Below are 13,842 nucleotides of genomic sequence, written 5' to 3'. Positions count from 1 at the left end.
GATACCCAGTTGTCTGCACTGACTCTACTCTCTCTGTGACATCCAGGTGTCTGCACTGACTCTACTCTCTGTGACATCCAGGTGTCCGCACTGACTCTACTCTCTGTGACATCCAGGTGTCCGCACTGACTCTACTCTCTGTGACATCCAGGTGTCCGCACTGACTCTACTCTCTGTGACATCCAGGTGTCCGCACTGACTCTACTCTCTCTGTGACATCCAGGTGTCCGCACTGACTCTACTCTCTCTGTGACATCCAGTTGTCCGCACTGACTCTACTCTCTGTGACATCCAGGTGTCCGCACTGACTCTACTCTCTCTGTGACATCCAGGTGTCCGCACTGACTCTACTCTCTGTGACATCCAGGTGTCCGCACTGACTCTACTCTCTGTGACATCCAGGTGTCCGCACTGACTCTACTCTCTGTGACATCCAGGTGTCCGCACTGACTCTACTCTCTCTGTGACATCCAGGTGTCCGCACTGACTCTACTCTCTGTGACATCCAGGTGTCCGCACTGACTCTACTCTCTCTGTGACATCCAGGTGTCCGCACTGACTCTACTCTCTGTGACATCCAGGTGTCCGCACTGACTCTACTCTCTCTGTGACATCCAGGTGTCCGCACTGACTCTACTCTCTGTGACATCCAGGTGTCCGCACTGACTCTACTCTCTGTGACATCCAGGTGTCCGCACTGACTCTACTCTCTCTGTGACATCCAGTTGTCTGCACTGACTCTACTCTCTGTGACATCCAGGTGTCCGCACTGACTCTACTCTCTCTGTGACATCCAGGTGTCCGCACTGACTCTTCTCTCTGTGACATCCAGGTGTCCGCACTGACTCTTCTCTCTGTGACATCCAGGTGTCCGCACTGACTCTTCTCTCTGTGACATCCAGGTGTCCGCACTGACTCTACTCTCTGTGACATCCAGGTGTCCGCACTGACTCTTCTCTCTGTGACATCCAGGTGTCCGCACTGACTCTACTCTCTCTGTGACATCCAGGTGTCCGCACTGACTCTTCTCTCTGTGACATCCAGGTGTCCGCACTGACTCTACTCTCTCTGTGACATCCAGGTGTCCACACTTACTCTACTCTCTCTGTGACATCCAGGTGTCCGCACTGACTCTACTCTCTGTGACATCCAGGTGTCCACACTGACTCTACTCTCTCTGTGACATCCAGGTGTCCGCACTGACTCTACTCTCTCTGTGACATCCAGGTGTCCGCACTGACTCTACTCTCTCTGTGACATCCAGGTGTCCGCACTGACTCTACTCTCTCTGTGACATCCAGGTGTCCACACTGACTCTACTCTCTCTGTGACATCCAGGTGTCCGCACTGACTCTACTCTCTCTGTGACATCCAGGTGTCCGCACTGACTCTACTCTCTGTGACATCCAGGTGTCCGCACTGACTCTACTCTCTGTGACATCCAGGTGTCCGCACTGACTCTACTCTCTGTGACATCCAGGTGTCCGCACTGACTCTACTCTCTGTGACATCCAGGTGTCCGCACTGACTCTACTCTCTGTGACATCCAGGTGTCCACACTGACTCTACTCTCTCTGTGACATCCAGGTGTCCGCACTGACTCTACTCTCTCTGTGACATCCAGGTGTCCGCACTGACTCTACTCTCTCTGTGACATCCAGGTGTCCGCACTGACTCTACTCTCTGTGACATCCAGGTGTCCGCACTGACTCTACTCTCTGTGACATCCAGGTGTCCACACTGACTCTACTCTCTCTGTGACATCCAGGTGTCCGCACTGACTCTACTCTCTCTGTGACATCCAGGTGTCCGCACTGACTCTACTCTCTCTGTGACATCCAGGTGTCCGCACTGACTCTACTCTCTCTGTGACATCCAGGTGTCCGCACTGACTCTACTCTCTGTGACATCCAGGTGTCCGCACTGACTCTACTCTCTCTGTGACATCCAGGTGTCCGCACTGACTCTACTCTCTGTGACATCCAGGTGTCCACACTGACTCTACTCTCTCTGTGACATCCAGGTGTCCGCACTGACTCTACTCTCTCTGTGACATCCAGTTGTCCGCACTGACTCTACTCTCTCTGTGACATCCAGGTGTCCACACTGACTCTACTCTCTCTGTGACATCCAGGTGTCCGCACTGACTCTACTCTCTGTGACATCCAGGTGTCCGCACTGACTCTACTCTCTCTGTGACATCCAGGTGTCCGCACTGACTCTACTCTCTCTGTGACATCCAGGTGTCCGCACTGACTCTACTCTCTCTGTGACATCCAGTTGTCTGCACTGACTCTACTCTCTGTGACATCCAGTTGTCCGCACTGACTCTACTCTCTCTGTGACATCCAGGTGTCCGCACTGACTCTACTCTCTGTGACATCCAGGTGTCCGCACTGACTCTACTCTCTGTGACATCCAGGTGTCCGCACTGACTCTACTCTCTGTGACATCCAGTTGTCCGCACTGACTCTACTCTCTCTGTGACATCCAGGTGTCCGCACTGACTCTACTCTCTGTGACATCCAGGTGTCCGCACTGACTCTACTCTCTGTGACATCCAGGTGTCCGCACTGACTCTACTCTCTGTGACATCCAGGTGTCCGCACTGACTCTACTCTCTCTGTGACATCCAGGTGTCCGCACTGACTCTACTCTCTGTGACATCCAGGTGTCCGCACTGACTCTACTCTCTGTGACATCCAGGTGTCCGCACTGACTCTACTCTCTGTGACATCCAGGTGTCCGCACTGACTCTACTCTCTCTGTGATACCCAGTTGTCCGCACTGACTCTACTCTCTGTGACATCCAGGTGTCCGCACTGACTCTACTCTCTCTGTGACATCCAGGTGTCCGCACTGACTCTACTCTCTGTGACATCCAGGTGTCCGCACTGACTCTACTCTCTCTGTGACATCCAGGTGTCCACACTGACTCTACTCTCTCTGTGACATCCAGGTGTCCGCACTGACTCTACTCTCTGTGACATCCAGGTGTCCGCACTGACTCTACTCTCTGTGACATCCAGGTGTCCGCACTGACTCTACTCTCTGTGACATCCAGGTGTCCGCACTGACTCTACTCTCTCTGTGACATCCAGGTGTCCGCACTGACTCTACTCTCTCTGTGACATCCAGGTGTCCGCACTGACTCTACTCTCTGTGACATCCAGGTGTCCGCACTGACTCTACTCTCTGTGACATCCAGGTGTCCGCACTGACTCTACTCTCTCTGTGACATCCAGGTGTCCACACTGACTCTACTCTCTCTGTGACATCCAGGTGTCCACACTGACTCTACTCTCTCTGTGACATCCAGGTGTCCGCACTGACTCTACTCTCTCTGTGACATCCAGGTGTCCGCACTGACTCTACTCTCTGTGACATCCAGGTGTCCGCACTGACTCTACTCTCTCTGTGACATCCAGGTGTCCGCACTGACTCTACTCTCTGTGACATCCAGGTGTCCGCACTGACTCTACTCTCTCTGTGACATCCAGGTGTCCACACTGACTCTACTCTCTCTGTGACATCCAGGTGTCCGCACTGACTCTACTCTCTCTGTGACATCCAGGTGTCCACACTGACTCTACTCTCTCTGTGACATCCAGGTGTCCGCACTGACTCTACTCTCTGTGACATCCAGGTGTCCGCACTGACTCTACTCTCTGTGACATCCAGGTGTCCGCACTGACTCTACTCTCTGTGACATCCAGGTGTCCGCACTGACTCTACTCTCTCTGTGACATCCAGGTGTCCACACTGACTCTACTCTCTGTGACATCCAGGTGTCCGCACTGACTCTACTCTCTGTGACATTCAGGTGTCCACACTGACTCTACTCTCTGTGACATCCAGGTGTCCGCACTGACTCTACTCTCTGTGACATCCAGGTGTCCGCACTGACTCTACTCTCTGTGACATCCAGGTGTCCACACTGACTCTACTCTCTGTGACATCCAGGTGTCCGCACTGACTCTACTCTCTGTGACATCCAGGTGTCCGCACTGACTCTACTCTCTGTGACATCCAGGTGTCCGCACTGACTCTACTCTCTCTGTGACATCCAGGTGTCCACACTGACTCTACTCTCTGTGACATCCAGGTGTCCGCACTGACTCTACTCTCTGTGACATCCAGGTGTCCGCACTGACTCTACTCTCTGTGACATCCAGGTGTCCGCACTGACTCTACTCTCTGTGACATCCAGTTGTCCGCACTGACTCTACTCTCTCTGTGACATCCAGGTGTCCACACTGACTCTACTCTCTCTGTGACATCCAGGTGTCCACACTGACTCTACTCTCTGTGTGACATCCAGGTGTCCGCACTGACTCTACTCTCTCTGTGACATCCAGGTGTCCGCACTGACTCTACTCTCTCTGTGACATCCAGGTGTCCGCACTGACTCTACTCTCTGTGACATCCAGGTGTCCGCACTGACTCTACTCTCTCTGTGACATCCAGGTGTCCGCACTGACTCTACTCTCTGTGACATCCAGTTGTCTGCACTGACTCTACTCTCTGTGACATCCAGGTGTCCGCACTGACTCTACTCTCTCTGTGACATCCAGTTGTCTGCACTGACTCTACTCTCTCTGTGACATCCAGGTGTCCACACTGACTCTACTCTCTCTGTGACATCCAGGTGTCCACACTGACTCTACTCTCTCTGTGACATCCAGGTGTCCACACTGACTCTACTCTCTGTGACATCCAGGTGTCCGCACTGACTCTACTCTCTGTGACATTCAGGTGTCCACACTGACTCTACTCTCTCTGTGACATCCAGTTGTCCGCACTGACTCTACTCTCTCTGTGACATCCAGGTGTCCGCACTGACTCTACTCTCTCTGTGACATCCAGGTGTCCGCACTGACTCTACTCTCTGTGACATCCAGTTGTCCGCACTGACTCTACTCTCTGTGACATCCAGGTGTCCGCACTAACTCTACTCTCTGTGACATCCAGGTGTCCGCACTGACTCTACTCTCTGTGACATTCAGGTGTAGCACTGACTCTACTCTCTGTGACATCCAGGTGTCCGCACTGACTCTACTCTCTGTGACATCCAGGTGTCCGCACTGACTCTACTCTCTCTGTGACATCCAGGTGTCTGCACTGACTCTACTCTCTGTGACATCCAGTTGTCCGCACTGACTCTACTCTCTCTGTGACATCCAGGTGTCCGCACTGACTCTACTCTCTGTGACATCCAGGTGTCCGCACTGACTCTACTCTCTCTGTGACATCCAGGTGTCCACACTGACTCTACTCTCTGTGACATCCAGGTGTCCGCACTGACTCTACTCTCTCTGTGACATCCAGGTGTCCGCACTGACTCTACTCTCTGTGACATCCAGGTGTCCGCACTGACTCTACTCTCTCTGTGACATCCAGGTGTCCGCACTGACTCTACTCTCTGTGACATCCAGGTGTCCGCACTGACTCTACTCTCTCTGTGACATCCAGGTGTCCGCACTGACTCTACTCTCTGTGTGACATCCAGGTGTCCGCACTGACTCTACTCTCTGTGACATCCAGTTGTCTGCACTGACTCTACTCTCTGTGACATCCAGGTGTCCACACTGACTCTACTCTCTCTGTGACATCCAGGTGTCCGCACTGACTCTACTCTCTCTGTGACATCCAGGTGTCCGCACTGACTCTACTCTCTGTGACATCCAGTTGTCTGCACTGACTCTACTCTCTGTGACATCCAGGTGTCCACACTGACTCTACTCTCTCTGTGACATCCAGTTGTCTGCACTGACTCTACTCTCTGTGACATCCAGGTGTCCGCACTGACTCTACTCTCTCTGTGACATCCAGGTGTCCGCACTGACTCTACTCTCTGTGACATCCAGGTGTCCACACTGACTCTACTCTCTCTGTGACATCCAGGTGTCCGCACTGACTCTACTCTCTCTGTGACATCCAGGTGTCCGCACTGACTCTACTCTCTGTGACATCCAGGTGTCCACACTGACTCTACTCTCTCTGTGACATCCAGGTGTCCGCACTGACTCTACTCTCTGTGACATCCAGGTGTCCGCACTGACTCTACTCTCTGTGACATCCAGGTGTCCGCACTGACTCTACATACATACAACATATAACACAGCTTGATGCTATGGGAATGGCGGGCAGAGAGTCAGCACAGGGTACAGAAGGCTGAGGACAATAAGCTAGAGCAACCTCCAGGCTGGAGACATGAGCTGGCTCAGCAGTTAAGAACACACTGGCTGCTCTTCCAGAGATCCTGGGTTTGATTCCCAGCCTCCACATGGCAGCTCACAACCATCTGTAACTCCACTTCCAGAGACTCTATGCCTTCCATAGATACCAGACACACAAGAGGTGCACAGACATTCAGACAGGCAAAACACCCAGACATATAGAATAATCAAATTAAAAACAAAAAAGATATAACAACCACATACAATGTAGGGCACAACTTAATTTCTGTGATATTTCTACAGAACACACATACCTATATAATATGAACCCGATTATAAGAAAATATGTCCCAAACCCAAATTTAAGGACATTTTGCAAAACCTGTAGTCTTCAGAAATGTCCAAGTCAGGACTGGAGAGATGGCTCTCTGGTTAAGAGCACCGGCTAATCTTGCGGAGGACCCAGGCTCTATTCCCAGCTCCCACAGGAGGCTCACAAACATCTGTAACTCTAGCTCTATGGGATCTGACTTCCACAGGTGCCAGGCACACATGGTACAGAGATATACATCCAGACAAAACATTCACACAAATAAAATAAATAAATCTTTCAAAAATGTATTTAAAGCCATAAATACTAGAAACATCAGGAACATTCTGCACAGAGACCTAACCACTAAACGTAGCACGTGAGTCTGCAGTGGATCCTGGCTCAGAAAAAAACATGGGGGAAATGAGAGTCACAACTGGGAAAATTTAAATATAGGCTGGCTGGGGACTAGGCCACAGTGTGCTAGTGTCTGGTCTCCTCATGGCCACCACTGCACTGCGTTCTCTCTGACATGCCATAGCTGTGAAGAGACGCACACCGCAGTGCTTTAGGGTGAAGAGTCACAGTGTCCCTCCTTTCCCTCTCCTTACTCATCCCTGAGTTTCTGAGACAGACAGGGTCTCATATCACCCAGGCTGGTCTCCAACTCTCAAGTAGCCAAAGATGGCCTTGAACTTCTGCCTTCAGCTCCCAAGTTCTAGGACAACAGGACTGTGCCACAGCTGGTTCCACTGGGGTCATTTAATCATGATTTTCTTTGCTCCCATCTCTTGTTTTATAGATGAAGTCGGAAAGTCATTTGCGGAAGCTGTTCTTTAAAAAAAGGCAACCCTGGGAGCTCATTGTGCTGACAGCTCCTTCTACAACATTTGTGCATAGAAGAGACAGCAACAAGAGAATTGTGAAAAGAAGAATGGAGGGTGGACAGAATTATAAGATGTTATTCTATGGGGTTGGACATGTATTTCAGCAGTAAAACCCCTGCCTAGAATCCCCCAGTGAGGGGCTGGGGTGTGACTCAGTGGTAGAGCACCTGCCTAGCATGTGCAAGGCTCTAGGTTCAATCCCAGAAACCACCACAAAAGATAAAAAAGAAGTCATCTAGCATGCACCATGCCCTGTGTTAGAGCTTCAGCAGCACAGAATCATCATCATCATCATGCAAATGGGGACCAGTTCTTACCTCATAGTGGGGGTGCTCGAGGGGCACAGGCTCAAACTGAGGAAGGCTCTTGCTAAACCAGGTGGTCACTGGGCGTTGCATGTTAATGGCAAAGGGCTCGAAGCCTTCCTGGAGGCCACAGATGGCAAAAAACCGCAGGGAGCTCACATCCTGGCCCAGGTTCAGGTGGCCCACCTGACCAGGCCCCAGGCTGCAGACGGGCAGGAAGCCTGAGGGAAAGGGACAGAAGTGGGGTTAGTGGGCATCCATGAGAAGGAGGCACTGCAGGAGATGGGAGAACCAAAGGGGCCTCAGCTCTCACCGTCTCCAATCTCAATGTCGCGGAAAGCTGTTTCCGAGCCTGAGTCGGACATAAGGACTTCACCGTTGAGGGTGAAGATAATGGTGTTCTCCGTGAGATCAATCATGCAGCCAACAACATCTCCTGGCTGCCACGGGCGTCCGAATGGCTCACTGCCCAAATGCCAGCGCTGGCCCTATGAGGAGAGAGCAGGAACACACAATGCGGAGACACACAGAGAAAGGGAGACAGAGGAAGCCGGGAGACACACGCAGAAGGTCATCCACAGAACCCCATCTTCCCACACTTCCATCCAGGAACCTGTCTCTAGTCTCTACCCCATTCCTTCTGCCTGCTTCCTCCTGCTGTGCCCATGGCAGGGGCATGCAGACCACCAAAGTGGCACTGCAGGGCTTGGGATGCATATAAAGCGAAGGCACAGAAAGAAAACTGGGCCTATGCAAATCCTCCACACACACCCATAGGTTCCTGGAACCAAGAGATAATGGTATGGATGGAGAAGCTTGGTACAGGGCTGGATGGGAAAAGGGATAGGAGAATGGAGAGACTGGTGGATGAAGGAAGAAAGAAACGCGAGATGCACACATAAGTAAATGGGTAGGAAGATGGAGTGGCTGGATAAATGGATGGGCGGATGGACAGAGGGACAGACAGGAAGATGGATGCTGCTGGACACAGTGATTTGTGCCTGTAATACCAGTACTCATGAGCTGGAGGCAGGAGAATTATGAATTTGAGGCAAAACAGCAAGTTTCAAGGGTGAATGTCAAGATACTGTATTAAAAAAAAAAGCCTGAGCATGGTGGTGCATGCTTTTAATCCCAGCACTTGGGAAGCAGTAGATAGAACTCTGTGAGTTCAAAGTCAGCTTGGTTTATGTAGTGAGTTCCAGGACAAGCTAACGCTAAGCAGAAAGACCCTGCCAAAAAAAAAGAAGAAGAAGAGGGCACAGATAGATGATGGTGAATAGTATGGATGGGAGACAGGGTGAGTGGGTGGATTTGTGGATAAACAGTATGATACATGCATGGATCAAAGAACAGTGAGGTACCACTGAACAAAACGAGAAAGCGTAACTAGGAGAAACCATGGGCTGACATAATGGAGCCCAGGGAGGTACCCACTCGGTGCCCATTGAAGACATAGGCCAAATCGTCAGCTCCCAGCTCTACGTCAGGTCGCAGCTCGGGCCTTGCCCAGCCCACTCGCATCTCTCCTGTGGTGACTGCTTCAAACTCAAAGTACCAGCGGCCGCTCTGGACTGCATAGGACTTCTCTGCCCGGAAGATGCGGGCCCGATCCCCACGAGACTGGCTGTCCACCTGACCTACAGAGGAGGCGAGGCAGAGGTGAAGTGGCTGGGCAGGAAGTGGATTAGAGTAGGGTTAGGGTTAGATGTCAAAAGAGAGGAGAGACCGTAAAAACTGAGGGCCTTCACAGTCTCGGGGTTTTTGTTTTGTTTTGAGACAAGGTCTCATTGTGTAGCTCTAGCTGGCCTGTAACTTCCTATAAAGACCAGGCTGGCCTTGAACTCACAAATCTCATCAGTCTCTAACTCCCCGGTGCTGGGAGTAAAGCCACCATGCCCAGCATCAGTGTTTTGAAGTGTGGCTCCTGACAGATTTCCCACGCTCCACAGGGTCCACACCTGTACATGCGTGAGCAGCACTCAGCAGACTTGGACTTGTCAAGAAAATAAAAGAGGACACGGAGTTGGGAGGAGGAGCATATTGGAGGCGTTAGGGGTGCTGGAGGGGACAGCGAGGGTGGATCTTTTCCTTATATACATGTATGAAATTCTCAAGAATAAAGCCAAACTATGACTGGCATGGTGGCCCATGCTTTCACTTCCAGCACTCAGAAGACAGAGGCAAGAGCATCTCTGTGAGTTCAAGGCCAACCAGGGCTTCATAGTGAGACCCTGTTTCAAAACAGAAAGAGAAAGGGAAGGAGAAAGAAAACAATAAAAAAATTGTCCCCCAAAATAAACAAATAAGGGTTACAAGGAAGATCTGGAGCTCAAGGCCAACCTCAGCTGTACCTGTTGGAAGCTCACCTGACCTGCCTGGGCTACACAAGACACCTTCTTGAAAATTATTATAATCACAGCCAGGCACACCTATAATTCCAGTACAGGGGGGCTGAGGCAGGAGACTAGCCTGGATTACGTAATGAGTACCAGGCTAGCTTCAGTTATTGAGACCCTTCCTCAGAAGACAAACTAACAAAGTGTGCAGAAAAGAGGGAGAAGGAGGGAGAGATTAGGGACAACGGTCAGTCTTAGGGTCAAGGCTTGGCTTGGAATTGGTGAAAGACTGAGTTATGGCTAGGGCTTAGAAAGGCAGTCCTTGGTCCCTCGTTTGAGTGGCTTCATGTTATATAGGTATATGCAGGGACTGGGGTTAAAGGTCAAATGTGGAGGTCAGCACTCACTGGGCACATGGCATGGTCCCATAGCTCACCACTGTGGTCCAGGCCCACACATACACTGAGTCAGATCAAGGTCAGTGGTCAGACTGGGGTCAAGATAAGGATGATGGGTAAGGGTCACAACTGAGGGCAAAGGTCAGTGCTTATCAACCTTCTGATCAGTCCACTCAGTGTTAAAGATTGGAAATGTCAACCACTTGAGGCTGACTGGATCAGAGATCAAGGGTCAGGGTTCAAGGTCAAGGGAAGTGCAGAGGTGGAGACCGAGGTCAGCACTCACTGGACTCCTGGTCAGGTGGCTCAATGTTGTAGCCATAGCCCAGCAGGGTGCGCACAGCCTGGCAGAGACTGTCCCGATTGCTGCGTTTGGTGGCCTCATCCAGCAGGCGGTAGGGCACGAGGCGCGGGTTTCTGAGTGCAGGGATGTCCTGCACAGCGCTATAGCTCCACCCCTGTGCCACACGGTCTCTCGCCCACACGTTGTGCCCATTCTCTGCCAGCCGATCCACCAGGGTTGTCTGTGCAGGTGTCAGCCTCACGTGGCTCAGGTCTAGTGGTGCCGGTTTGTACCCATTGCTCATCATATACCTGCAGATAGGAGAGTCCACTGTGTAGGCGACCAGGCTGGCTTTGAACCCACAGATCTGCCTCCTGAGTACAGGAATTGAAGGTGTGCACCACCCGCACTGGGCTGGCTGTGGAATCTTGGCCTGTCCCGGGACCCTAAGATCTTTAGCCCTTTTGTTTATTGTGTGTTCATATGTGTGGGGTGGGGATTGAGTACGCCATAGAGCACGTGGAGGTCACGACTGTGGAGTCAGTTTTCTCCTTCCTCCTTTCTGTGAGTTCCAGGGATTGAACTCAGGTCATCAGGCTTGCATGGCAAAAGCCCCTACCTATGGGGCTTGGCACTACTGGCCTCCACGACCCCCTTCACTTTCTAAAATTTAATGTGCTTTTTAAAAAATTGATGTGTATGTGTGTGTGCTTCTGAGTGAGTGTCTGAGGCCCAAAGAGGATATCCGCTCCCATAGAGCAGGAGTTACAGGTATCTGTGACCCTCCATGTGGATGCTGGGAACTGAACCTGGGTCCTCTGGAGGAGCACCCAGCGCTCTGAACCAGCAAGATTTCCTTATCTTGACACAGGGAGTTTTATCTTTGCTCCTTTTGGGAGTCTGTGATTTCTTTTTGAAGACGGGGTCTCACTATATAGATCAGATGACCCCAAACTCACAGATGCTCTGTCTCAGCCCAGAAATCTGGGATGGTAAGTGTTCACCATGGCACCCAGATTTGGGAATTTTTCCTTTGACCCTGATACCACACTTTGTGGCTTCTCACATCTAGCTTTGGGGTTTCTTACTCTTAACAATCACTTGTTTTGTTTTGGTTTCATTTTGTTTTTCAAGACAGGGTTCCTCTGTGTGACAGCCCTCACTGTCGGGAACTAGCTCTTGTAGACCAGGCTGGCCTCAAACTCATAGAGATCCGCCTGCCTCTGCTTCCTGAGTGCTGGGATTAAAGGCGTGTGCCACCACCGCCCAGCCTGACCAATCACTCTTAAACACCTGGCTTTGAAATCCTTGACCTTTGAACTCAGGATTTCTATTCTTTCACACACCATCCCAGGACTGACTACTCATAGTTCCAGCAACCTCAGGCTCTTGCCTTCTACCTCTGACCTTGGACTCCACCTTAGATTTCTCAGGGCCGCTCCTGACCCTGCCTTCCTGGTTCAGTCTCTTTCTGGAACTCCTAATTTTTCATCCTCAACTTACTTCTGACCCTGACCCCTGATCCTACAGACTGCACCCTAACCCTTGAACCCTATGACCTTACCCCACCACATGGCTCTGTGGTCTCTTTAGACCTCCCCGTGAATCCTTTCCCCAGACAGGCCCACCCACACTCACGTCTTGGGGAGTTTTGTCTTCTTCAGGTTGTCTTCAGCCTTCTCATCAGCCATGCCCACATGACAGCCCAGGGCCAGCAGAGTCCTAAGCAGGGGAATGAACAAAAGGTCATAGCCCACAGAGCTTCCTGCTTCATCTCCTGTCTCTCTCTGGGTCTTTCTTTGACTGCTGTGGTGACTGAATTCCCTCTCTTTGGGTCTCACTGTCTTCTGTCTCCCTGCATTTCTTCATCTCTACATCTCTTTGGCTAGAGTCAGATTTTCCTGACTGCATCTTTCTCTGTCCCTTTCCATGTCTATCTGTCCTTCGCTGTGTCTTCCCGCCTCCCCTCCCACTGCTTGTGCAAGTGTCTTACAGAGTCACCGGGCTAGTCTACATCCTCAAGGCTCAGCCTCTCAAGGATCTGGGACGACGGACCACACATCACCACACCTGCCTTTCTCCTTCCCTTCTCTGTGATCCCGTCGGTGCACACCCTTGCATGAGCACACATGGGTACACGTGTGTGTGTAGAGGCCACAGGTCGACGTCAGATGTCTTCCACCCATTCTCTACCTTATTTTTGGAGTCAAGATCTCTCCACAGGCCGGTCATTGAGCTGCCAGGCTCCTCCCCAAGGCTGGTACCACTCGTGGCTTTTTATATGGGAGATCTAAGCTCAGGGCCTCATGCTTGTGCCGCAAGCCCTCTACTAACTGAGCATCTCTCCAGCCCCCTCATTTTTAATTATGTATTTAGGCTGTACCACAGATGTAGTCCAGGACCGTATGCATGCCAAAAGAGCACACCCCCAGCCCTGCACTGGTGGATTCCAGGCAAGCACCCCAGCACTGACCCACACCCCAGGCCCCCTGGCTCCATGTCCCCTCCTGGCCATCAGTCATTCCCACACTCTGCTCCCCTGAGCCCTCTCACTTGAGTGTCTCCCCTGACATCTGTAAGTTGTAATTCCGCTCGGGTTCTGGTAAGCTGTGGAAATCCACAAGGCATGGATGCAGCCTCTTGTTGTCATCTCGAACCTAGAGAAACACTGGGGTCAATCTTTGGGCTCCACTTCATCCCCCTACTCCTAGATGCTGCCCCATTGATCTTCTGACACTTGTAGCCCAAAGACTCCTTGGTACCCTCAAGTCCCAGGGACTGATCCTCCCGACCATTCTCGCTCGTCCCTCTCAGGGGCTAGGCTCACCGGACCATAGGTCCATCCCTGTTCAATGCGGGTCAGTGCCCAGAGTTCATGAATGTTCTCTGCCAGCTTCTCCCGAATCCGCTCCAGGTGAGGAGGCAAGACGATCTGGGGGTAGGGGGACATTTGTGAGATCCTATTGCACCTCCACTGGACCTCTTTTCCCAATAATGTGAGTCCTAGCTCACTCCTCCCCAGCAGTGCTACTCCAAAGCCCTGTTCCCGTGCCACGCCTTGATTAGAAAAGTAATGTCCAGAGGAGCAAGGATGTAGCACCATCAAAGTTAAGGGGCACCTGGGGGACAGCCATGTGCCCC

At 51.7% G+C, this 13,842-nt stretch overlaps 1 protein-coding gene across 5 annotated transcripts in view; it reads right to left on the bottom strand.

Annotated features, from left to right (window-relative positions):
* Ryr1 (ryanodine receptor 1) overlaps positions 1–13,842 on the bottom strand; it is a 134,319-nt gene that overhangs the window by 94,770 nt on the left and 25,707 nt on the right. For all 5 annotated transcript variants that reach the window (XM_075986704.1, XM_075986732.1, XM_075986713.1 and 2 more), the window contains exons 21-27: positions 13,529–13,633; positions 13,255–13,358; positions 12,340–12,423; positions 10,705–11,012; positions 9,119–9,321; positions 7,995–8,169; positions 7,694–7,902 (exon numbers count right to left, since the gene is read on the bottom strand). In XM_075986704.1, coding sequence (XP_075842819.1) covers positions 7,694–7,902; positions 7,995–8,169; positions 9,119–9,321; positions 10,705–11,012; positions 12,340–12,423; positions 13,255–13,358; positions 13,529–13,633 — 1,188 coding nt within the window. The remainder of the gene's footprint in view (positions 1–7,693; positions 7,903–7,994; positions 8,170–9,118; positions 9,322–10,704; positions 11,013–12,339; positions 12,424–13,254; positions 13,359–13,528; positions 13,634–13,842) is intronic.

This window comes from Microtus pennsylvanicus, chromosome 1 (assembly GCF_037038515.1).
Source record: "Microtus pennsylvanicus isolate mMicPen1 chromosome 1, mMicPen1.hap1, whole genome shotgun sequence".
Classification (NCBI taxonomy): Eukaryota; Metazoa; Chordata; class Mammalia; order Rodentia; family Cricetidae; genus Microtus; species Microtus pennsylvanicus.
The sequence above is the reverse complement of the archived record's forward strand: the minus strand, read 5'-3'. Positions and strand labels throughout refer to the sequence as shown.